This window comes from Balaenoptera acutorostrata, chromosome 2, assembly GCF_949987535.1.
Source record: "Balaenoptera acutorostrata chromosome 2, mBalAcu1.1, whole genome shotgun sequence".
Taxonomy (NCBI): Eukaryota; Metazoa; Chordata; class Mammalia; order Artiodactyla; family Balaenopteridae; genus Balaenoptera; species Balaenoptera acutorostrata.
The window spans coordinates 170,642,684-170,670,202 of record NC_080065.1 but is presented as its reverse complement, the minus strand read 5'-3'; the positions used below and the strand labels follow the sequence as shown (position 1 = coordinate 170,670,202).

At 36.9% G+C, this 27,519-nt stretch overlaps 1 protein-coding gene across 2 annotated transcripts in view; it reads left to right on the top strand.

The window, feature by feature from the left end:
• NLRP3 (NLR family pyrin domain containing 3) overlaps positions 1-27,519 on the top strand; it is a 150,224-nt gene that overhangs the window by 110,181 nt on the left and 12,524 nt on the right. For both annotated transcript variants that reach the window (XM_057541658.1, XM_057541656.1), the window contains 2 exons: positions 18,668-18,727; positions 22,673-22,713. In XM_057541658.1, coding sequence (XP_057397641.1) covers positions 18,668-18,727; positions 22,673-22,713 — 101 coding nt within the window. The remainder of the gene's footprint in view (positions 1-18,667; positions 18,728-22,672; positions 22,714-27,519) is intronic.

Here is a 27,519-nt window from a genome sequence, read left to right as displayed (position 1 = left end):
TGGGCCTCAACTCCAAATATGGCATGGACAAGTGGGAATTTACAACCAAGGAACAGAGTAGGGATCAGTGGATGCAAAATTACTAAGAGGAAATAAGGGTAAAAGAGGTTTTGGCTAAACTGACCTAACAGAATTCTTGCTGAAGACAGGCCAGGATGATCAGACATCTCTTGGGGGATGGTGGAGGATGAGAAACTTGGTCAGATATCAACAGTGGGGTTCTGGTTAAAGTGTCTTAGCAAGATTCTTGCTAAAACTGGATTTTACAAGGAAGTGCGCAGATAGGACTAGGAAGAGGTTCAGGAGACTGACTCAAGTTTGTTCACACAAAGAATCTTTGTTAGACATTACAAATATCTATTCTTACCAGGCATCTATCTACTTGCTTTATTTTTTATTTACCAGAAACCCTAAATGTTGATGTAATAAAATTTGTCAAGTTTATGCTTCATTGTTTGTGGTTTGGTTCTTTTAAGATAGTTTAATTTCCTCTAATTGATTTCTATATTAAAGCAAAATTTGCATATAGCAAAATGAGCAAATTTTAAGTGTAACACTTAAGTTTTACAAATGTGTATACCTATTTAACCCGTATCCCAATCATGACATATAATTTTTTCATCATCCCAGAAAGTTTCCTCATTCCTCTTCTCAATCACCTCAAAATACTGTTCTGATTTCTATTCCCATGTTTGTCTTTTTGTAAATGGACCCACACAATATGTACTTTTTAGTGTTTGTTTTTCACTCACATTAATGGAGAGATTCATCCCTACTGTTGCATGTGCCAAAAGTTCATTCTTTTCTATTGCTGAATATTCCAGAGTCTGTTTATGTGCAAATACATGAGTATGATTATGCATTCTTCTATTCATAGCCTTTGAGTTGCTTCTGATTTGGGGCAATAATGAATAAAGTTACTACAAATATTCATGTACAAATGCTTTTGTGAATGTATGTTTTCCTTTCTCTTGGGTAATTTCTTAGGAGTGAAATTGAAGAAGTTTTCTCCTATTTTTATGTGACAAAGCTATTACTCTGAATTTTCTTCAACTGATTTCTTAGCTAGATCCTTTATCCCCATTAGTATATAAATTAAATTAGGGATTTCACTTTTTTTCTCTCCAAAAAGTGAGCCAGATTTTGCAACTTCATTTACTAGAAGATCCATTCATTTCCCATTGAATTGTAATTCCTTCTTTATTATACATCAAGTGTCTACATCTAGATGGATCTGTTTCTTTGTACTTTTTTTTTTATATATTGGCCCATGTCTTGTATTCCTTATTAGCAGCATACAGTTTTTATTATTATGATTTTGTAGTATGACTTGGTATCTGGAGTGATGTTATCCTCTATGACATCATAGAGGTTTGACATAAGAAATATAAACCACAGCAGATTTTTTTGAGTAATATAGGTTTTAATGTAAAGAATTTGGTGCTTACAAGATCATTGGAATGGCTGAAGTTGTGGGTTTAAGGCTGGGCCTCTTTATGAACATACCTTCACCCTACAGAATTGACCAAGGGCAGCTACCTCTGCCAAAGAGACTTCTAGAGTGATTCTACGTTCAAAAATTCCCCACCAATAATATCTATGGCTTGAGAATGGACACCAGAAAGTTGATGCAGAGAAGCTTCCTGTCTGTGAGCCTGATTTTCAGAAGAAGAGCCACAAAAAGGCCTTTTCGCACTTTGCACAGCATCTAATTTTCAGCTTCAATATTGGTGGCAAATGATTCTGAGGAGGGTAGCCATTGCTTTCTTTTTTCCAGAAAGAAGGTGGACTAGATATTGACATTGCCCGTTAACTGTGTCCAGGACATGCCCTCTTTGTTCCTCATTTCAAAATTGATTTAGCTTTTTGAGAAATTTTCCCTCCCACATTCATTGAAAACTAAATTAGTTGAGTTTATCAAAAGTGCCAACTTAAATTTTGATTGGGATAACATTGGCTATATAGATTAATTTGAGGGCAAAAAGCTATGTTAAAGCAAATACACTATTACAATCAAAACAGCTGCTTATAACTGTATTTATTCAAATCTTTAATGTATTTTAATAGAGTTGTAATTTTTGTTTTTCTTTTATTCTTTTTTAGGTTGATTTCCAGGTACCATTTAAAATATCAACTCTATGAAGTACATTATACTCTAGCCTAGTATTGTTGAAATGCTGTTGAATTTTGTAAGATCATTTTGTGTTTATCAGCCTTGCTAACTTTCTCATTTATTTTAATGGTTTGTTAAGTTAATGCTACTGGGTTTTATACATAGTTGACGTATAAAGTATAAAGATTTTTCTCTTCCTTTTCATTTTTTGAAACTCCTACCTTTTTCTTGTTTTGTTTTCATTAACTTTGCTGTATGCTTTTGATATATTGCTTTTATCAAAATAAGGAAGTTCCAACTTATAATACAGTTTATGAGAAGTTTTACTGTTAATGAGGCTATTATCAAATTGATTTTTTGAAACTGTTGAGATAAACTTGTAAATTTTTTTCTTAGATTTCCAAGGTGGTAAATAATGTTAATAGATCTTTCTCTTCCCTTCCTTCCTTCCTTCCTTCCTTCCTTCCTTCCTTCCTTCCTTCCTTCCTTCTTCCCTCCCTCCCTCCCTCCCTCCCTCCTTCCCACTCTCTTTCTTTCTTTCTTTCTTTCTTTCTTTCTTTCTTTCTTTCTTTCTTATTAGAGGCTTAGAGGTCTGATATCAGAGTTTGATAAACAGAGATGGCAGTGAGAAAGCAATGAAATAATGAACATAAAATCCATCATCAACATACAACCATATTAAGTTACTCACTTTATTGTCTAGCAGTGTCCAAGTAAACTCTGGGCTTGTGGATAAAAGAGATTGTTGAAAAGTAATAGGAAACAATTAGGAAAGGTTTTTTTCCTTGTCTTATTTCTCCATTAGTGAATTGGAAACATTGTCAGTTGCATGGCCCATATCCATTCCCAAAGATTCATTACTAATATAATCTTGATTTTATTTATTAGAGCAATATAATCAGCTCCAATATCCCTTACAGGTAGACGTACCATTAGGTGTTCAATGAGATGATCTGGAGCTTCCTGTGAAATCACTTTCTTTTGCAGTAAATAGGTTCAGGAATATCTGGCATCTACTTTCCCTTTTATATTTACTTTGAATATGAACATGATGGCTGACGTTGTGATAATGACATGACAAGCATGATAGTGATACCAACAAAGTAGGCATGGCAAAAGTAACATGCTTGGGTGCCAGATGACATCCCTGAATGTCTCAACCCAATACCTGTAAATGTCTCTCTCTTATTATTTTGGGAAAAATGAACAAATAACACAAACAAAAATCTGTTTGCTTAAGCTATAATTTTTCTGTTAGCAGGTTAATACAAGCTAAGTGAAAAATATGGCACAAGTCCTGATAATGGCATTTAAGTTGTAATAGAGGATAATATTGTTCTTTTATTCAAACTTTTTATTTTATATTGCAGTACAGTTGAATAACAATGTTGTGTTAGTTTCAGGTGTACAGCAAAGTGATTCAGTTATATATATACATGTATGTATTTTTTTTCAAGTTCTTTTCCCATTTAGGTTGTTGCATAATATTGAGCAGAGTTCCCTGTGCTATACAGTAGGTCCTTGTTGGTTATCCATTTAAAATATAGCAGTGTGTACATGTCAATCCCCAAATCCTAGTCTATCCCTTCCACCCTGCCCTTCCCCTCTGGTAACCATAAGTTTGTTTTCTAAGTCTGTGAGTCTGTTTCCGTTATCTGAATAAGTTCATTTGTATCATTTATTTTTTAGATCCCACATATAAGTGATATCATATGATATTTGTCTTTCTCTGTCTGACTTAATTCACTCAGTATGACAATCTTTATGTCCATCCATGTTGCTGCAAATGGCATTATTTTATTCTTTTTAATGGCTGAGTAATATTCCACTGTACATATGTAACATACATTCTTTTTTTTTAACATCTTTATTGGAGTATAATTGCTTTACAATGGGGTGTTAGTTTCTGCTTTATAACAAAGTGAATCAGTTATACATATACATATATCCCCATATCTCTTCCCTCTTGCGGTTCCCTCCCTACCACCCTCCTTATCCCACCCCTCTAGGTAGTCACAAAGCACCGAGTTGATCTCCCTGTGCTATGCGGCTGCTTCCCACTAGCTATCTGTTTTACATTTGGTAGTGTATATATGTCCATGCCACTCTCTCACTTCGTCCCAGCTTCCCCTTCCCCCTCCCTGTGTCCTCAAGTCCATGCTCCAGTAGGTCTGCATCTTTATTCCTGTCCTTCCTCTGGTTCTTCATGACCATATATATATATATATATATATATATATATATATATATATATATATATATATATATATATTTTTTTTTTTTTTTTTAGATTCCATATATATGTGTTAGCATACGATATTTGTTTTTCTCTTTCTGACTTACTTCACTCTGTATGAGAGACTCCAGGTCCATCCACCTCATTACAAATAACTCAATTTCATTTCCTTTTATGGCTGAGCAATATTCCATTGTATATATGTGCCACATCTTCTTTGTCCATTCATCTGTCGATGGACACAGAGGTTGATCCATGTCCTGGCTATTGTAAATAGAGCTGCAATGAACATTGGGGTACATGACTCTTTTTTAATTATGGTTTTCTCAGGGTATATGCCCAGTAGTAGGATTGCTGGGCCATATGGTAGTTCTATTTTTCGTTTTTTAAGGAACCTCCATACTGTTCTCCATAGTGGCTCTATCAATTTACATTCCCACCAACAGTGCAAGAGGGTTCCCTTTTCTCCACACCCTCTCCAGCATTTATTGTTTGTAGATTTTTTGAAGATGGCCATTCTGACTGGTATGAGGGGATATCTCACTGTAGTTTTGATTTGCATATCTCTAATGATTAATGATGTTGAGCATTCTTTCATATATTTGTTGGCAATCTGTTTGTCTCCTTTGGACAAATGTTTATTTAGGTCTTCTGCTCATTTTTGGATTGGGTTGTTTGTATTTTTGATATTGAGCTGCATGAGCTGCTGTAAATTTTGGAGAAATTGTCACTTTGTCCTTTGTCACTTGCTTCATTTGCAAATATTTTCTTCCATTCTGAGGGTTGTTTTTCCGTCTTATTTATGGTTTCCTTTGCTGTGCAAAAGATTTTAAGTTTCATTAGGTCTCATTTGTTTATTTTTGTTTTCATTTCCATTTCTCTAGGAGGTAGGTCAAAAAGGATCTTGCTGTGATTTATGTCATAGAGTGTTCTGCCTATGTTTTCCTCTATGAGTTTTATAGTGTCTGGCCTTACATTGAGGTCTTTAATTCATTTTGATTTTATTCTTGTGTATGGTGTTAGGGAGTGTTCTAATTCGATTTTTTACATGTAGCTGTCCAGTTTTCCAGCACCACTTACTGAAGAGGCTCTCTTTTCTCCATTGTATATTCTTGTCTCCTTTATCAAAAATAAGTTGACCATATGTGCGTGGGTTTGTCTCTGGGTTTTCTATCCTGTTCCATTGATCTGTATTTCTGTTTCTGTGCCAGTACCATAGTGTCTTGATTACTGTAGCTTTGCAGTATAGTCTGAAGTCAGCGAGCCTGATTCCTCCACTCCGTTTTTCTTTCTCAGTATTGCTTTGGCTATTCGGGGTCTTTTGTGTTTCCATACAAATTGTGAAATGTTTCGTTCTAGTTCCATAAAAAAAGCCATTGGTAACTTGATAGGGATTGCATTGAATCTGTAGATTGCTTTGGGTAGTAGAGTCATTTTCACAATGTTGATTCTTCCAATCCAAGAACATGGTATATCTCTCCATCTGTTTCTATCATCTTTAATTTCTTTCATCAATGTCTTATAGTTTTCTGCATACAGGTCTTTTGTCTCCTTAGGTAGGTTTATTCTTAAGTATTTTATTCTTTTTGTTGCAATGGTAAATGGGAGTGTTTCCTTAATTTCACTTTCAGATTTTTCATCATTAGTGTATAGGAATGCAAGGGATTTCTGTGCATTAATTGTGTATCCTGCTACTTTACCAAATTCATTGATTAGCTCTAGTAGTTTTCTGATAGCATCTTTAGGATTCTCTATGCATAGTATCATGTCATCTGCAACCAGTGAGTTTTACTTCTCCTTTTCTGATTTGGATTCCTTTTGTTTGTTTTTCTTCTCTGATTGTTGTGGCTAAAACTTCCAAAACTGTGTTGAATAATAGTGGTGAGAGTGGACAACCTTGTCTTATTCCTGATCTTAGTGGAAATGGTTTCAGTTTTTCACCATTGAGGATGATGTTGGCTGTGGGTTTGTCATATATGGCCTTTATTATGTTGAGGTAAGTTCCCTCTATGCCTACTTTCTGGAGGGTTTTTATCATAAATCAGTGTTGAATTTTGTCAAAAGCTTTTTCTGCATCTATTGAGATGATCATATGGTTTTTTTTTTTCTTTTTTTTTTTTTTCAAACATCTTTATTGAAGTATAATTGCCTTACAATAGTGTGTTAGCATCTGCTTTATAACAAAGTGAATCTGTTATACATATACAATATGTTCCCATTTCTCTTCCCTCCTGCATCTCCCTCCCTCCCACCCTCCCCATCCCACCCCTCTAGGTGGTCACAAAGCACCGAGCTGATCTCCCTGTGCTATGCGGCTGCTTCCCACTAGCTATCTATTTTACATTTCGTAGTGTATATATGTCCATGACACTCTCTTACCCTGTCACATCTCACCCCACCCCCTCCCCATATCCTCAAGTCCATTCTCTAGTAGGTCTGTGTCTTTTTTCCCATCTTGCCACTAGGTTCTTCATGGCCTTTTTTTTTTTTTCCCTTAGATTCCATATATATGTGTTAGCATACTGTATTTGTTTTTCTCTTTCTGACTTACTTCACTCTGTATGACAGACTCTAACTCCATCCACCTCATTACAAATACCTCCATTTCATTTCTTTTTATGGCTGAGTAATATTCCATTGTATATATGTGCCACATCTTCTTTATCCATTCATCTGTCGATGGACATTTAGGTTGCTTCCATGTCCTGGCTATTGTAAATAGAGCTGCAATGAACATTTTGGTACATGACTCTTTTTGACCTATGGTTTTCTCAGGGTATATGCCCAGTAGTGGGATTGCTGGGTCGTATGGTAGTTCTATTTGTAGTTTTTTAAGGAACCTCCATACTGTTCTCCATAGTGGCTGTATCAATTTACATTCCCACCAACAGTGCACGAGTGTTCCCTTTCCTCCACACCCTCTCCAGCATTTATTGTTTCTAGATTTTTTGATGATGGCCATTCTGACCGGTGTGAGATGATATCTCATTGTAGTTTTGATTTGCATTTCTCTAATGATTAATGATGTTGAGCATTCTTTCATGTGTCTGTAGGCCATCTGTATATCTTCTTTGGAGAAATGTCTATTTAGATCTTCTGCCCATTTTTGGATTGGGTTGTTCGTTTTTTTGTTATTGAGCTGCATGAGCTGCTTGTAAATCTTGGAGATTAATCCTTTGTCAGTTGCTTCATTTGCAAATATTTTCTCCCATTCTGAGGGTTGTCTTTTGGTCTTGTTTATGGTTTCCTTTGCTGTGCAAAAGCTTTTCAGTTTCATTAGGTCCCATTTGTTTATTTGTGTTCTTATTTCCATTTCTCTGGGAGCTGGGTCAAAAAGAATCTTGCTGTGATGTATGTCATAGAGTGTTCTGCCTATGTTTTCCTCTAAGAGTTTGATAGTGTCTGCCCTTACACGTAGGTCTTTAATCCATTTTGAGTTTATTTTTGTGCATGGTGTCAGGGAGTGTTCTAATTTCATACTTTTACATGTTCCTGTCCAATTTTCCCAGCACCACTTATTGAAGAGGCTGTCTTTTCTCCACTGTATATGCTTGCCTCCTTTATCAAAGATAAGTTGACCATATGTGTGTGGGTTTATCTCTGGGCTTTCTATCCTGTTCCATTGATCTATATTTCTGTTTTTGTGCCAATACCAAACTGTCTTGATTACTGAAGCTTTGTAATATAGTCTGAAGTCAGGGAGCCTGATTCCCCCAGCTCCATTTTTCGTTCTCAAGATTGCTTTGGCTATTCGGGGTCTTTTGTGTTTCCATACAAATTGTGAAATTTTTTGTTCTAGTTCTGTGAAAAATGCCAGTGGTAGTTTGATAGGGATTGCATTGAATCTGTAGACTGCTTTGGGTAGTAGAGACATTTTCACAATGTTGATTCTTCCAATCCAGGAACATGGTATATCTCTCCATCTATTTGTATCATCTTTAATTTCTTTCATCAGTGTCTTATAATTTTCTGCATACAGGTCTTTTGTCTCCTTAGGTAGGTTTATTCCTAGATATTTTATTCTTTTTGTTGCAATGGTAAATGGGAGTGTTTTCTTAATTTCACTTTCAGATTTTTCGTCATTAGTGTATAGAAATGCAAGAGATTTCTGTGCATTAATTTTGTATCCTGCTACTTTACCAAATTCATTGATTAGCTCTAGGAGTTTTCTGGTAGCATCTTTAGGATTCTCTATGTATAGTATCATGTCATCTGCAAATAGTGACAGCTTTACTTCTTCTTTTCCGATTTGGATTCCTTTTATTTCTTTGTCTTCTCTGATTGCTGTGGCTAGGACTTCCAGAACTATGTTGAATAATAGTGGTGAGAGTGGGCAACCTTGTCTTGTTCCTGATCTTAGTGGAAATGGTTTCAGTTTTTCACCATTGAGGACAATGTTGGCTGTGGGTTTGTCATATATGGCCTTTATTATGTTGAGGAAAGTTCCCTCTATGCCTACTTTCTGCAGGGCTTTTATCATAAATGGGTGTTGAATTTTGTCAAAAGCTTTCTCTGCATCTATTGAGATGATCATATGGTTTTTCTCCTTCAATTTGTTAATATGGTGTATCACATTGATTGATTTGCGTATATTGAAGAATCCTTGCATTCCTGGGATAAACCCCACTTGATCATGGTGTATGATCCTTTTAATGTGCTGTTGGATTCTGTTTGCTAGTATTTTGTTGAGGATTTTTGCATCTATGTTCATCAGTGATATTGGCCTGTAGTTTTCTTTCTTTGTGACATCTTTGTCTGGTTTTGGTATCAGGGTGATGGTGGCCTCGTAGAATGAGTTGGGGAGTGTTCCTCCCTCTGCAATATTTTGGAAGAGTTTGAGAAGGATAGGTGTTAGCTCTTCTCTAAATGTTTGATAGAATTCGCCTGTGAAGCCATCTGGTCCTGGGCTTTTGTTTGTTGGAAGGTTTTTAATCACAGTTTCAATTTCAGTGCTTGTGATTGGTCTGTTCATATTTTCTATTTCTTCCTGGTTCAGTCTCGGCAGTTTGTGCATTTCTAAGAATCTGTCCATTTCTTCCAGATTGTCCATTTTATTGGCATATAGTTGCTTGTAGTAGTCTCTCATGATCTTTTGTATTTCTGCAGTGTCAGTGGTTACTTCTCCTTTTTCATTTCTAATTCTATTGATCTGAGTCTTCTCCCTTTTTCTCTTGATGAGTCTGGCTAATGGTTTATCAATTTTGTTTATCTTCTCAAAGAACCAGCTTTTAGTTTCATTGATTTTTGCTATTGTTTCCTTCATTTCTTTTTCATTTATTTCTGACCTGATCTTTATAATTTCTTTCCTTCTGCTGGCTTTGGGGTTTTTTTGTTCTTCTTTCTCTAATTGCTTTAGGTGCAAGGTTAGGTTGTTTATTCGAGATGTTGCCTGTTTCTTGAGGTAGGCTTGTATTGCTATAAACTTCCCTCTTAGCACTGCTTTTGCTGCGTCCCATAGGTTTTGGGTTGTCGTGTCTCCATTGTCATTTGTTTCTAGGTATTTTTTGATTTCCCCTTTGATTTCTTCAGTAATCACTTCGTTATTAAGTAATGTATTGTGTAGCCTCCATGTGTTTGTATTTTTTACAGATCTTTTCCTGTAATTGATATCTAGTCTCATAGCGTTGTGGTCGGAAAAGATACTTGATACGATTTCAATTTTCTTAAATTTACCAAGGCTTGATTTGTGACCCAAGATATGATCTATCCTGGAGAATGTTCCATGAGCACTTGAGAAAAATGTGTATTCTGTTGTTTTGGGGTGGAATGTCCTATAAATATCAATTAAGTCCATCTTGTTTAATGTATCATTTAAAGCTTGTGTTTCCTTATTTATTTTCATTTTGGATGATCTGTCCATTGGTGAAAGTGGGGTGTTAAAGTCCCCTACTATGATTGTGTTGCTGTCAATTTCCCCTTTTATGGCTGTTAGTATTTGCCTTATGTATTGAGGTGCTCCTATGTTGGGTGCATAAATATTTACAATTGTTATACCTTCCTCTTGGATCGATCCCTTGATCATTATATAGTGTCCTTCTTTGTCTCTTGTAATAGTCTTTATTTTAAAGTCTATTTTGTCTGATATGAGAATTGCTACTCCAGCTTTCTTTTGATTTCCATTTGCATGGAATATCTTTTTCCATCCCCTCACTTTCAGTCTGTATGTGTCCCTAGGTCTGAAGTGGGTCTCTTGTAGACAGCATATGTATGGGTCTTGTTTTTGTATCCATTCAGCCAGCCTGTGTCTTTTGGTGGGAGCATTTAATCCATTTACATTCAAGGTAATTATCGATATGTATGTTCCTATTCCCATTTTCTTAAATGTATTGGGTTTGTTATTGTAGGTGTTTTCCTTCTCTTGTGTTTCTTGCCTAGAGAAGTTCCTTTAGCATTTGTTGTAAAGCTGGTTTGGTGGTGCTGAACTCTCTCAGCTTTTGCTTGTCTGTAAAGGTTTTAATTTCTCCATCGAATCTGAATGAGATCCTTGCTGGGTAGAGTAATCTTGGTTGTAGGTTTTTCTCCTTCATCACTTTAAGTATATCCTGCCACTCCCTTCTGGCTTGCAGAGTTTCTGCTGAGAGATCAGTTGTTAACCTTATGGGGATTCCCTTGTGTGTTATTTGTTTTTTTTCCCTTGCTGCCTTTAATATGTTTTCCTTATATTTAATTTTTGACAGTTTGATTAATATGTGTCTTGGCGTGTTCCTCCTTGGGTTTATCCTGTATGGGACTCTCTGTGCTTCCAGGACTTGATTAACTATTTCCTTTCCCATATTAGGGAAGTTTTCAACTATAATCTCTTCAAAAATTTTCTCAGTCCCTTTCTTTTTCTCTTCTTCTTCTGGTACCCCTATAATTCGAATGTTGGCACGTTTAATGTTGTCCCAGAGGTCCCTGAGACTGTCCTCAGTTCTTTTCATTCTTTTTTCTTTATCCTGCTCTGTAGTAGTTATTTCCACCATTTTATCTTCCAGGTCACTTATCCTTTCTTCTGCCTCAGTTATTCTACTATTGATCCCATCTAGAGTATTTTTAATTTCATTTATTGTGTTTTTCATCATTGCTTGGTTCCTCTTTAGTTCTTCTACATCCTTGTTAAATGTTTCTTGCATTTTGTCTATTCTGTTTCCAAGATTTTGGATCATCCTTACTATCATTATTCTGAATTCTTTTTCAGGTAGACTACCTATTTCCTCTTCATTTGTTAAGTCCAGTGTGTTTTGAGCCTGCTCCTTCATCTGCTGTGTGTTTTTCTGTCGTCTCATTTTGCCTATCTTACTGTGTTTGGGGTCTCCTTTTCACAGGCTGCAGGTTCGTAGTTCCCGTTGTTTTTGGTATCTGTCCCCAGCGGCTAAGGTTGGTTCAGTGGGTTGTGTAGGCTTCCTGGTGGAGGGAACTAGTGCCTGAGTTCTGGTGGATGAGGCTAGATCTTGTCTTTCTGGTGGGCACGTCCACGTCTGGTGGTGTATTTTGTGGTGTCTGTGGCCTTATTATGATTTTAGGCAGCCTCTCTGCCAATGGATGGGGTTGTGTTCCTGTCTAGCTAGTTGTTTGGCATAGGATGTCCAGCACTGTACCTGTCTCACACTGTACCTGCTGGTCGTTGAGTGGAGCTGGGTCTTGGTGTTGATATGGAGATCTCTGGGAGATTTTTGCCATTTGATATTACGTGGAGCTAGGAGGGCTCTGGTGGACCAATGTCCTGAACTCAGCTCTCCCACCTCAGAGGCACAAGTCTGATGCCCGGTCTAAGCGCCAAGACCCAGTCATCCACACAGCTCAGAATATAAAGGAGAAAGAAAGAAAGAAAGAAAGAAAAAATAAAATTAAATTTAAAAGTTATTAAAATAAAAAATAAAAAATAGTTATTAAAAATTTTAAAAATTTTAAAAAGTAATTAAAAAAAGAAAGAATGAAAGAAAGAAGAGAGCAACCAAACTAAGAAACAAATCCACCAATAATAACAAGCATTAAAAACTATACTAAAAAAATAAGCAAAAAACGGACAGATAGAACCCTAGGACAAATGGTAAATGCAAAGCTCTACAGACAAAATCACACACAGAAGCATACGCATACACACTCACAAAAAGAGAAAAAGGAAAAAAATATATATATATCCTTGCTCCCAAAGTCCACCACCTCAATTTGGGATGATTCGTTTTCTATTCAGGTATTCCACAGATGCAGGTTATATCAAGTTGATTGTGGAGATTTAATCGGCTGCTCCTGAGGCTGCTGGGAGAAATTTCTCTTTCTCTTCCTTGTTCTCACAGCTCCTGGGGTTCAGCTTTGGATTTGGCCCCACCTCTGCGTGTAGGTCGCCTGAGGGCGTCTGTTCCCGCTCAGACAATACGGGGTTAAAGGAGTAGCTGATTAGGGAGCTCTGGCTCACTCAGGCCGGGGGGTGGGGGGGGGGTGGGGAGGGAGGGGTATGGAATGTGGGGCAGGCCTGCGGCAGCAGAGGCCAACATGACTTTGCACCAGCCTGAGGCGTGCCGTGTTTCTCCCGTTGAAGTCATCCCTGCATCACTGGACCCTGGCAGTGGTGGGCTGCACAGGCTCCCAGGAGGGGCGGTGTGGAGAGTGACCTGTGCTCACACATAGGCTTCTTGGTGGCAGCAGCAGCAGCCTTAGTGTCTCATGCTCGTCTCTGGGGTTCGCGCTGATAGTCGGGGCTCGCGCCCATCTCTGGAGCTCCTTTAAGTGGCGCTCTTAATCCCCTCTCCTCTCACACCAGGAAAAAAAGAGGCAAGAAAAAGTCTCTTGCCTCTTCGGCAGGTCCAGAGTTTTTCCCGGACTCCCTCCCCGGCGCACTAGCCCCCTTCAGGCTATGTTCACGCAGCCAACCCCTGTCCTCTCCCTGGGATCTGACCTCCAAAGCCGGAGCCTCAGCTCCCAGGCCCCACCCGCCCTGGCGGGTGAGCAGACAAGCCTCTCAGGCTGGTGAGTGCTTGCCGGCACCCATCCTATGTGCGGGAATCTCTCCGCTTTGCCCTCCACACCCCTGTGGCTGCGCTCTCCTCTGTGGCTCCGAAGCTTCTCCCCTCTGCCACCCTCAGTCTCTGCCTGCTATGGGACTTCCTAGTGTGTGGAAACCTTTCCTCCTTCACAGCTCCCTCCCACTGGTGCAGGTCCCATCCCTATTCTTTTGTCTCTGTTTTTTCTTTTTTCTTTTGCCCTACCCAAGTACGTGGGGAGTTTCTTGCCTTTTGGGAGGTCTGAGGTCTTCTGCCAGCGTTTAGTAGGTGTTCTGTAGGAGTTGTTCCACATGTAGATGTATTTCTGATGTATTTGCGGGGAGGAAGGTGATCTCCATTTCTTACTCTTCCACCATCTTGAAGCTCTACCATATCTTTTTTATCCATTCATCTGTTGATGACCATTTATGTTGCTTCCATGTCTTCGATATTTGTATTGATTACTTATCCTCTCTCGGATAAAACCTACTCGACTGTCATGTGCTTTTCCTCATGTTGTTTTGCTTTATTATTTTTTTTATTAAAGTATAGTTGATTTCCAATATTATATTAATTTCAAGTGTACAGCATAGTGATTCCATATTTTTACAGATTATACTCTAAAGTTATTACAAGAAAATGGCTATAATTCCCTGTACTATACAACATCTCCTTGTTGTTTATTTATTTAATACATAGTAGTTTGTCTCTTTAATCCCATATTCCTAATATGCCCTTTCTCCCTTTCCTCTCTCCTTTGGGAAACACTAGTTTGTTTTCTATATCTGTGAATCTGATTCCATTTTGCATATATATTCATTTGCATTATTTTTCAGATTGCACACATAAGTGATATCAAACAGTATAAGTCTTTCTCTGTCTGACTTATTTCACTAAACATAATATTCTCTAGGTCCAACCAAGTTGCAGCAAATGGCAGAAATTCATTCTTTTGTAATGACTGAGTTATTATACATATATGTGTGTATATGTGTGTGTATATATATATATATATATATATATATATATATATATACACATACACACACACACACACACACACATACATCTCACATCTTCTATATCCATTCATCTGTTGATGGGCAGGTTGTTTCCATATCTTGGCTATTGTGAATAGGGATGCTGTATGAACATTGCAGTGCATGTGTCTTTTTGAATAAATATTTTTGTTTTTTCTAGATGTATACCTAGGAGTGGAATTGCTGGATCATATGTAGTTCTATTTTTAGTTTTTTGAGGAAACTCCATGCTGTTTTTCATAGTGACTGTACCAGTTTACATTTCCACCAACGGTGTACAAGGATTCCCTTTTCTCCACATCCTCTCCAACTTTTCTTATTTGTAGTTTTTTTGATGATAGCCATTCTAACAGGTGTGAGGTGATACCTCATTGTTGTTTTGATTTGTATTTCTCTAATAATTAAAGATGTTGAGCATCTTTTCATGTGTCTGTTAGCCATCTATATGTCTTTGGAGAAATGTCTATTCAGGTCTTCTGCCCATTTTTTGATTGGGTTACTTGTTTTTTGATATTGAGTTGTGTGAACTATTTATATATTTTGGATATTAACCTTTTGTTGGTCACATCATTTGCAATTATTTTATCCCGTTCTGTATGTTTTCTTTCCATTTTGTCAATGGTTTCTTTTGCTGTGCAAAATGTTTAAGTTTAATCAGGCCCAATTTGTTTATTTTTGCTTTTATTTCTTTTGCCTTAGGAGACTGATACAAAAAAAAATTGGTACAATTTATGTTAAAGAGTGTTTTGCCTATATTCTCATCTAGGAATTTATGGTTACAAGTCTTACCTTTATTTCTTTAAATCATTTTGAGTTTACTTTTGTATACAGTGTGAGAAAATTTTCTAATCTCATTGTTTTACATGTAGCTATCCAGTTTTCCCAGCACAACTTGTTGAAGAGACTTTTTTCTCCATTGTATATTCTTGCCTCTGTTGTCAGTGATCAATTGGCTATTTCTGGGTTCTCTTTTCTGTTCCATTGACCTATGTGTCTGCTTTTGTGCCAGTGCCATACAGTTTTGATTACTGTAGGTAAGTAGTAGAATCTGAAGTCTGGGAGGGTGATACCTCCAGCTTTGTTCTTTTTTCTCAAGATTGTTTTGGAAATTCTGTGTCTTTTGTGGTTCCATATGAATTTTAGGATTATTTGTTCTAGTTCTGTGAAAAATGTCATGGGTATGTTGATAGAGATTGCATTAAATCTGTAGACTGCTTTGAGTAGTATGGTCATTTTAACAATATTAATTCTTCCAATCCAAAAGCACAGGATATCTTTCCATTTCTTGGTATCATCTTCAATTTCCTTCATCAATGTTGTATAGTTTTTGTAGTACAGATCTTTCACCCTCTTGGTTAAATTTATTCCAAGATATCTTATTCTTTCTGATGTAATTTTAAACAAAACAGTTTTTTAAAACTTTCTCTTTCTGAGAAAAGATACTAGTGTATAGAAATTCAATAGATTTCTGAATACTAATCTTGTATCCTGCAATTTTGATGAATTTATTTATTTTAATAGTTCTTGGTGGAGACATTAGGGTTTTCTATATAAAATATTGTAAATAGGAACCGTTTTATTTCTTTCTTTCCAATCTAGATGCATTTTATTTCTTTTTCTTATCTGATTGCTTTGGCTAGAACTTCCAATACTGTGTTAAATAGAAGTGGCAAGAATGAGCATCCTTGTCTTGTTCCTAAATTTAGAGAAAAGGCTTTCATCTTTTCACCACTGAGTATGATGTTATCTGTGGGTTTCTCATAAATGGCCTTTGTTATGTTCAGATATGTTCCCTCTATACACACTTGGATAAAATTTTTTATCATGAATGGATGTTAAATTTTGTAAAATGCATTTTCTTCATCTATTGAGATGATCATGTGGTTTTTATCCTTCCTTTTGTTAATGTGGAATATCACATTGATTCATTTGCAAATGTTGAAGCATCCTTGTGTCCCTTGAATAAATCCAACTTGATCACAGTATATGATCCTTTTTACATATTGTTGGATTTGGTTTGCCAATATTTTGTTGAGAAGTTTTGCATCTATATTCATCAAAGATATTGGCCAGCACTCTACCCAGCTAGATTATCAATCAGAATAGAAGGCGAGATAAAGATCTTCTCAGACTAGCAAAAACTAGAAGAATTCATCAATTCTAAACTTACCCTAAAATAAGAGTCTTCTCTAAATGGAAAAGAAGTAAGAATCTATGGAAAAGGAAAAATCCAAATAGGATGGAGAAATACTGTACAAATTATTGAATTTTGGTATTTATTTAGATTTCTTTTGTGGAGCTATGATGTCTTAAGAAGTTAATGTCAAACATTTGGGACATAAAAAAAAATAAATAGAAAGGGAAAAAGCCCAGAAAATATGGAAAAATCAACCATTATCTCAGTACTTTGGCCAACATGCATTTTTAAGCTTAACTTAGTATCTGCTTTTCAAATGATAGAATATTGATAATTTATTAATTCAGTCAAAAATCTTGTATATCACCAATGCCTGATGTTATCTGAATTCTGCTTGATTAAAACAAAATATTTTACTTTATGTATGACAGAATTCAATGCCCATTTATGTTGAGTAATATTAATGACATGGAATTCCAATTAAGTTCCTACTAAGTTAGGAACTTTATGCCTCTGTTTTTTTAAACTTTAAAATACAAACATCCCTTAGAAGTGTAAATTAATGAATTGCTAATAACCTCAAGGAGAATTATTTTAGCAGATTCTTTCTTCATTGACCAGTTTAAGAAAATGAAATCATGAGAAAACTGGACTCTAGGGAAACAGAAAAAGAACAGAAGACAGGGGATACTGAAATTAAATTTTGCCTGATTTACAATCTATACTATTAAGTAAATGTTACATCCAAATTTGACCATTTTTGAATATTATCCAGAAATCTCTATATCGGAACATATTCTGTAAAAGAAAAGATTCCCTTCCTCTGCAAATCTGATTTACTTTGTATTTAACAAATTCTAGTCTTTGCTTAGTGGTCCTGTACGTCAATATCTAAACAAAGTTTCTTGAACTTTAAACACCAATACTGAGGAAATGACTTCTCTCAATAATGCCAGTAAGCAAGTGTGAGGCTCATAGTCTGAGATATTTTACATGAACCCCTATATAGAACCAAGAGAATAGACCAGCATTGAGGATTTGATAATAGTGGAAAAAGACTATTCCAAGAAATACTATGTTTGTACAACATGTGTAGTGAAAAATTTGATTAACTGAATCACGGGATTGGGTCTATGGCTATCTATTGCATAACCACTGTGTAATCATGCAAGTCACTGGTTTCTCTTGTTGCAACTTCATCATTCGGTGTTTGCTTGATTCTCATAAGAATGATTTTAATTGATGAGAGAAGCCTAAGAGTAATATGAACAACATAAAATTCTCTGAAAGTAGGCAAAGATTACATTGCCCTTTATGTACATGGATGGCAAAACAGAAGGGTCTGGAGAATCTTGCTCTGGCCCAAATGGCCAGAGTCAATAGTCCTAGTGCTCCACAGGACGCTCATAAGCTGCTGATGTAACCTGGCCTCGCTGGAGAGGCTGAACCTTCCCATTGTTAGGGTCTTTCTACTTTCTTGGCCTCTCCTGTTTCTTCTGGAGACTCAGGAAATTTGCATGCCTGATCATGATCAATCACAGCCCTGGAACTTTCCTGATAATTAAAAATGAGACTGAGAGAATCAAAGATCAGACTGTAGACATTTTTCTCCCATCGTAAGCCTGGCCTCTGTTGTCAACTTCCAAATTGCATTCTGTATCTATGACTGCCAGTTTCAAAGGAAAGAGAAGTTTGACAAAAAGGAAAGGCAGGTTTGTTTTCAATGGTAAGGAAACCTAAAAAAGTAGATGAAGGGCTTCCCTGGTGGCGCAGTGGTTGAGAATCTGCCTGCTAATGCAGGAGACACGGGTTCGAGCCCTGGTCTGGGAAGATCCCACATGCCACGGAGCAGCTAGGCCCGTGAGCCACAGCTGCTGAGCCTGCGCGTCTGGAGCCTGTGCCCCGCAACGGGAGGGGCCGCGATAGTGAAAGGCCCGCGCACCGCGATGAAGAGCGGTCCCCGCACCGCGATGAAGAGTGGCCCCCACTTGCCGCAACTAGAGAAAGCCCTCGCACGAACCGAAGACCCAGCACAGTCAAAAATAAATAAATAAATAAATAAATAAATAAATAAATAAATAAATAAATAAAATTTAAGATCTGTTTAAAAAAAAAAAAAAAAGTAGATGAAAACATTTGGAGGGAGGTAACAATCTCTTTTTTCTTTGTGTTTTCATCTAGTTGCCTGAAAGAGAATCAAAAGCAGCTTGGGAAAGTAAGCCCAGATGTGAAAAGGAAACGGTAAGAATACAGCCTATCAGATCATATTTTTCCCCAGAGATTTACTTCCAGAATCTCTGTCCCATGAAAGCTAACCCCTTATCTTGGACCTCTTAGAGCCACATGATAGAATTCTTTGGTGATTGCCTCTAAGACTTGGCAGAATGTTAGATGGAGACTCTATCTAAACATGTGCACATATTTTTTCTTAATCATTATATAAAGTAAATGCATGAATGTATAGCTGAAATAAAGGACGTTTGGTTTTGGTTGTCTATTTGGAATGACCACACTTCCAACCTATTCCTCATACTTAGCCAGAATAATCTTTCAGAAATATAAATCTAATCATGCCTTCCCCTTAAGACCCTTCAATGGTTCTCTATTACACCCAGAATAAAATCCAAACTCTTCACCAGGGACTAAAATTCAATAAGGACTAACCCCTGTGTACCTCTCCAATCTCATTCCTCACCCTGCATATTCACCTATTATCTCCCAGGAAGTCACATTCTTCAAGCCACCAATCATCTTCACCTCAGGGCCCTAGTAAATGTTGCTCTGCTAGTGCACATGGTTTTTGTTTTCCTTGCTTGTGATTGATAACATCTTTTCTGGAGATGCTGGCTCTTATGATTACTCGGAAAGATCTCCCTGACTAGACTATGTATGAATGCTGTTTCCATACCTTGTCGATTTCCTATACTGCCCCCTACTTATATTTGCCATGCCTTTCTCTTAACTTGTAACTTTATATTTGTTAGTTTAGCTTTTTTTTTTTTTTAATTTTTATAAATTTATTTATTTATTTATTTTATTTTTGGCTGTGTTGGGTCTTCGTTTCTGTGCAAGGGCTTTCTCCAGTTGCATCGAGCGGGGGCCACTCTTCATCACGGTGCGCGGGCCTCTCACTATCGCGGCCTCTCTTGTTGCGGAGCACAAGCTCCAGACGCGCAGGCTCAGTAGCTGTGGCTCACGGGCCTAGCTGCTCTGCGGCATGTGGGATCTTCCCGGACCGGGACTCGAACCCATGTCGCCTGCATTGGCAGGCGGACTCCCAACCACTGCGCCACCAGGGAAGCCCCTAGTTTAGCTTTTTACAGTCCATCTCCCTCTGTAGACCACGTGCTTGTCAAGGTTTAACCACTGTTCAGCAAAGTGAAGTAGAGTTCCCTGTGCTATACAGCAGGTTCTCATTAGTTATATATTATATACATATTACTGTATATATGTCAATCCCAATCTCCCAATTCATCCCACCCCTCCTTCCGCATTGGTGTCCATACTCTTGTTCTCTACATCTGTATCTCTATTTCTGCCTTGCAAACCAATTTATCTGTACCATTTTTCTAGATTCCTCATATATGCGTTAATATATGATATTTGTTTTTCTCTTTCTGACTTATTTCACTCTGTATGACAGTCTCTAGGTCCAGCCATGTCTCTACAAATGACCAATTTTGTTCCTTTTTATGGCTGAATAATATTCCACTGTATATATGTACCACATCTCCTCTATCCATTCATCTGTTGATGGACATTTAGGTTGCTTCCATGACCTGGCTATTGTAAATAGTGCTGCAATGAATATTGGGGTGCATGTGTCTTTTTTTTTTTTTTTTTTTTTTTAATTTATTTATTTATTTATTTATTTTTGGCTGTGTTGGGTCTTCGTTTCTGTGCGAGGGCTTTCTCTAGTTGTGGCGAGCGGGGGCCGCTCTTCATCGCGGTGCGCTGGCCTCTCACTATCGTGGCCTCTCTCGCTGCGGAGCACAGGCTCCAGACGCGCAGGCTCAGCAGTTGTGGCACACGGGCTTAGTTGCTCCGCGGCATGTGGGATCTTCCCAGACCAGGGCTCGAACCCGTGTCCCCTGCATTGGCAGGCAGATTCTCAACCACTGCGCCACCAGGGAAGCCCGCATGTGTCTTTTTGAATTATGGTTTTCTCTGGGTATATGTCCAGTAGTGGGATTGCTGGGTCATATGGTAGTTCTATTTTCAGTTTTTTAAAGGACCTCCATACTGTTCTCCATAGTGGCTGTATCAATTTACATTCCCACCAACAGTGCAAGAGGGTTCCCTTTTCTCCACACCCTCTCCAGCATTTATTGTTTGTAGATTTTTTGATGATGGCCATTCTAACCAGTGTGAGGTGATACCTCATTGTAGCTTTGATTTGCATTTCTCTAATAATTAGTGATGTTGAGCAGCTCTTCATGTGCTTCTTGGCCATGTGTATGTCTTCTTTGGAGAAATGTCTATTTAGGTCTTCTGCCCATTTTTTCATTGGGTTGTTTGTTTTTTTGATATTGAGCTGCATGTGCTCTTTGTATATTTTGGAGGTTAATCCTTTGTCCATTGATTATTTATTCGTGAAGTTTAAAAGCTATTACATTTCAATGTTCCATATGATTCATGTTATTTTCCCCCTGTAAAATCGTTTTCAGGTCTTTATTTCAGGAGTTTTTAAAAAATATCTTTGGATACTTTTATTTGTTTGGTTCTCATGTCCAGAAATAACAAATATGTGTATATTAGGCTTTATTTTTTTCATAATTATCATTCTTTCTCTAACCACTCTACCTCCTCATTTTCTACCCTTTAATTTTCATTTCAAGTGTGCTTTTCATGCTACTGCTTTGTTGTTAGAATTTATTTTACTTTTCCCGGCTTTTAATACTGTTTTACTTTCTCTAAAAATTTTGTCATTTCTTTCAATTGTTTTTCTGATTTATGCTAGCCCACTTTCCCTCTCCATGTATTATTATTATTAACAAAGTTATTAACAGATAATTACTCTCTATCTGCCTTTAATACATAGTTTCTGCTATTTTTGTATTATTTTTTGTCATACAGTCCATGCTTGCAACTTTGTGCATAGTACCTTGCTCTGCAAGCAGGTCATCTGTGAGATAAAGTAGTGTGTGTGTACATTTGTGCATTGGTTTGGGGAGGGTGCAGAGGAGAAATAACCTAAGATTCAGGCTTTGATTTTAGTATGTTGTCTCAGACTGCCTCCTCACCAAATATTCTCTTCCCTCTGCCCTGGGCACATCTACATTCTGTATGTGTTACCCTCTTTGAGGTGGGAAGGTCATTACAGGTTGTGTCCTTTGTCACCTCCATATTTTCTCTCAATTTTAGGAGCCTGGGAAATGGGAAAAAAATGTGGTGTTGGCAACTCCATCCCCTCTCTGTCTCTTCCCTATCGTGTGGTGTGGAATTGTGTCCCTGTAGAGATAATCTTTATTTCTCTCTTCACTAGCCCACACTTATTAATGTCTGTAACTGCAAGTTTGTAGTTAGAATTTCTAAGACTTCTCATTTATCTATAAAGATGTACTCACTCATCAAGAATGGCAGAGAAATAAATTGAATTTCAATATTTTCCTTTGAATCATTCCCAATTTCACTATATTGCACATATGTTCTCCATATATGTGATAATATACAATATACATGGTCTAATAATTTAGTAATTCCTAAATTCAATAAATTCATAAAATATTTTGTTGGCATTTGTGGAATTTGTTCTCCACTTTTCATTCTTTTCTTAGATTTCTGTTGTTTTTCTTTTTTCAGCTTTATTGAAGTATAATTAACAAATAAAATTTTAAGACAATTAAAGGGTACATTATGATTTGATATATGTATATATTTTGAAAGGATTGCCCCCTGAGATAATTAACACATCCATCACCTCACATATTTATGTTTTTTAAATGTGAGAGCATTTAAGTTCTACTCTCTTAGCCTATTTCAATTGTATATAACACTATACAGTGTTAACTTTATTTCATGGTCTTTCTGAAAGGGCTAGAATAAGCAGGCTTTTAATATTACTTAACCTTGGAATTGTAAATGTAACAATGACCTTAGGTTAAGGGCAATGAAATATTTCTTTCAAGTGCAACTTTAGCTTCAGAGAACTGGAGTGTCTCATATTATTATCTTTCCCCTTTGTAGGCAGGAAATGACTACATCTGAGATAGAAAATCAAGGTCAAGGTAAGAAAAGTAACTCATTGCTTTGTAATATTTTTCATACTAGGGATGTAAGTTTAAACATACAAATTAGCTGATGTTCTGATACTATGTTATAGTTGGAGGAAATTCTGCTTGGAGTCTGTATAGGACTTATAGGGATGTGTTAGTCCTTCACTTGTTTTGTCTCACAAAACTGATCTCATTATTCTTTGTATTACAGTAGTATTTGCACATAATTTATTTCTAGCAATACTTTATAGACTTCTAGGGGAAGCAATTAACCAAGCTCTGCCAATTTTAATTTATATATTGGTGTTTTAAAATAGGGCCATTTTGAATATTATCTAGTTAAAGTTTTTTTTGTTTTGTTTTGTTTTGTTTTTGCTTAAACATTTACTCTGTTTGACATAGTATCTAGGTGTAATAATCATGTAACTACTCAAAATTGACAATTATGAAGGAAACTCACATTTTCTTATTACTATTGCTTCAACTGTCTTCTCATCTTACAGTCAAGCTTCTTGAAAGAATTGTATGGCCTCAGTATTTGGAACTTTGCATTTCCCAATCACCTCTAAGCTCATAGTAGCTTACTTCTGGTACTACCACTCCACTGAGTGTATTCAATGGACTATGAAATAATGTATTTTACTAAACTTCATCATCGCCATAACTAGAATAACATGCTTAAAGAGCATCATAGTGCATTGCACATAAAATTGTTATATGAGACAATTATTTTTTATGCATATGTATATGGTTGTACTAAACAAGGGTATAAAATATGTTTCTAACTATGGGTCACGTTCAAAAAAGTTGAACACGCAGATGTAACTACAGACTCTAAAGGACAATTTTCAATCTTAATCTCAATCACCGTATCTCTAGCACTTACAAATGTTGCTCAAAATCTCCCTCCTGAAATTCTTCTTTCCTCCATTTGTTTGGCACCACACTCTACTCTTAGGATCCTCAATTGCTGGCCACCTCTCTACTCTCTGATACTGCCCTTTCTTCAGTACATCTAAAATGCTGGTGCTTCTTAATGATCCAGATTTGGAATATTTCTACATTCTTGAGGAGTTTGTGTATGATTGATTTTATTTCTTCTTCTAATCTTTGGTAGAATTTTCTGGGGAAAAGTATCTAGGGGAGATACTTATTGTGAAGAACTTTTTTTTTTACATATAGATTCAAATGCTTTTGTAGTTATAGACTATTCACATTTTCTGTTTCATCTTGTCAGATTTGCATGTTATATTTTTCATCAAACTTTTCCTTTTCTATTAAAATTCCAAAGTCCTAAGCTTAAAATTGTTAATCATATCCTTGTATGTATTTAGTGTTTGCAGGATCTATAGTGATGCCCTCTTGCTCTTCCTAACATTGTTTCTGTGTGTGTGTGTGTGTGTGTGCACGCATGCGTGCGTGCATGTGCGTGCGCGCGCGCGCGTGAGAGAGATCATGTGTTACTAGAGTTCCTTTATTTCATTAATATTTTTATGACATCAAACTTTGTATTTTATTAATCCGTTATCACAGGAGACTCTCTCTTTGGGCCCAACTCCAACTGGTATATGGCTTACTCAAATTCTACGAAGCTCAACAAATATTGTGCTACTTTTATTTACAGGAAGAGGGAATGCAAATTGATTCAGATGGGATTATCCTGAAATAGTTCAGGCTACTAAACCCCCCAAAACTTCACTGAGGTGCAGGTTCCTTCATCTTCCTTTGGCAACCTATGTGTTTAAAGTAGCCTTGGGTACCTGCTCCTTTATGTTCACCAGGACCTATCAGCCTTATGTCCTCCATGTAATAGACCATTATTATGTCCTGTGGATACATGAAATGATCAATGTACCTGCAAAGCAGACTTTGACAGAGAGACAGAAATTGATATAGCCCTGAAATACACCAATGAAGCAGCACTGGTGTTCCTCCATGTGAAAGCAAATGCATCTAGATAGCTGCCAATGTACTGCTTTAGTAAAGTTAACAGACCTCAACTGCAACAGTAAATACAATTGAAGTTGCCATCTAATTAAAATTTGTGAAAATGTCCAAGACACGGCCATCCTTTACTAAGGCCAAAAAGGGAAATTAAATGAAAAAGTGATCAAAATTACTACCTCAGCATCTTTTTGATATTCAAGTCAATAATTTCCTGATTTCCTTAGGGAAATTATATTGCTGTTAGTTAATTTGTTTACCTTCCATTTGGACCATGCCACCAGAGCTGGTGAATCTATATAATGATGCTGCAAGTTGGTCAACATATCTGCTTTCACCCACATTTTCAAGTCAAGGGGTTTATGGACCCCTTCAACACACTAAGACAATAGACACAGGGGAAAAATTCTATTCCCCAATTAGTGGGCTAAGGTATAAAGAAGATTCTTTCAGGGCCATTTCCTTGGTCTTTTGATCAGCTCTTGAACCACAAATTTAAAGTCTTGATTGTATCACGTTCTCTGTTTATGTGCTCCAGAAGCAATCATACCATGAGTTAGTCTTTATATTCCTCATTCTTTCCCAAAAGGTCTGTTGGAGCAGTCATCTAGGCTGGGCTTTTCCACTTAAGTGTACTGTGGACCACTTGTGTCTCATTTTTTAATACTGATGGGATCCGGTTTGCCTCTAAACCAAACCAGGTGATGTAACTAAGCCCAGATTCTCATACCCTTGGGAGTTTGTTGCTTCAGCCATTCCTGGTACCAACAGTTGCAGTTTGGTCATAATTATTGGTTTGAATTGCAGGAAAGACATGGTAGTCTGTTAATGGTGTACGAATAATAATAGGGCCACAAGATTTACCAAAAAACAAACAGCAAGCAAAATTTGCAATTTAGAAAACAATGTGATAATTACCAATGTGTTATCTAATGGACTTGGGGAAAGGAAGGTTTTCTTTGCCATTTTCTGGGCTGTTGGGGCAATGATGAGAAGGTTATATTAATACATTCACTTAAATATACTTACATTCCTAAATCTTTAGATATTTTCCTTTTTTTCCTTTATGACAAGGAATATATGTGTGGTAGGTAAAATAAATTCGCCCAAAGAAATCCAAGTTTGACTATTTTTTTAAATGTCAAAAGGGACTTTGCATACATGATTAAAGGTCTTGAGGTGGGGAGAATATCCTGCATTATCCAGGTGAACACAAGTAAAACAGGAAGGTTCTTAAAATGTAGAAGATAGAAGCAGAAGTGACAGTGTCAGAGTGATGCAGCATGAGAAAAATTCAAACAGCCATTGCTGGTTTGAAGCATTGGAGGGGGCGATGACCCAAGGAATGGGGGCAGCCTCCAGAAACTGAAAAAGGCAAAGAAATGGAGTCTCCCCTAGAGCCTCCAGAAAGGAATGCAACCATGTCAACATCTTGATTTTGGCCCTGTGAGACTCATTTCAGAGTTCTGATATCCAAAACTATAAGAAAATAAACTTGCATTGTTTAAGCCATTGGTTTATGGTAATGTGTTACAGCAGTAATAGGAGACAATTACAACCTAAAATTACAATGCTGCTTTATACAGGCCATTACTGAGATCAGTTCCTAGGCAGCCACTCTAGTTAATAATTAGAATTTCTCTCAACTCTGTGAGTTGCATTATTGAGTCCAGACCTTCTGGTAAGTGCATCAATATCTAGACATTCCTTCAGTTCCATACATATGTGTGCTTTCTTTAATAATCCAGGACTCACAGAATCAATTCATTAACAACAACGTGTTGCTAAATTCACACTTTTGTTTGTTTGATTTTGGCAAGTAGTGAATAAATATTTTTTAAAAAAATAAAAAAGACAGTATTCTCTTTCTGTTATAATTTACTGAAAGTTAAGGGCATGCTTGGATCTGATTTCTATTTTCAGTCTGAATATAATGATGTGTTCTTGGTGAGGGATACTGGCTGGCTTTCCTTTGCAAGATAACTTTCCTCAGGGTTTTCAATCAAGGAAGGAAGAGTCCCACTATCCAAGGCCAGAGGGAGCACCTCATGTGACACAATAGTCTTACTTGTTGGAGTTTGGAATTCAGGTTAATTTCAGTTATCAGAAATTTTCTCAGATATTTAAATTCTGGTGCTAAGGCTCATATTTTTTTTCCAATCAATGCCCTGATTTCAAATAAGAAGTCTACTTAGGATATTAATTTAGCTGACCTTTAGCATAGTGATGGCATATTTCACGTCTTTTTAAGATTTTTATTTTAATATGCCATGAGATATCTTGATTGTATATTTTCCAAAGAACTTTTCCAGTCGCATCTCCCAACCCTTCCAAAAGGTTTCTCCAGTCTGTCCAATGCAATAAAAGATGCTAGATGACAGTTCTATCCACCTTCTCTTTTCAAAAGCAAATAATCCTAATGACTTTAATGGTCATACATTCTTATCTAATAAGGAAGAACATTTACAAATATCAGAAACCCAGTTTTGAGACATTTGCATTAATTTTGAACTGAATCAGCATTTTGTGGGTTTTTAAAAAGGCAGCAGTTGGAATTCACGACTTGCTGACAAACACATTTCTGCTGAGGGAAGGGGAAGACAGGGATAGTGAATGCTGTATTTCTCCACTGGCCCCAAAGTGCTAATTCCACAAAGGGATACATCAAAAGCAAACATGCAACTGTGGTTTTAAAACTTTTTACTGCAATATAACAATGAAGTAAACACTAATTAGACACCTACCAATTTCCCCCCCAAAACAAACCAAAAAAATGTAAACAGGAAAATAACTCTGCCTATACTTGTGCAGCTTCTCAACTCATGTTAGAAGAGTCTCACATTCAATGATAAAGAAATTTAAAATAGCAGTAAT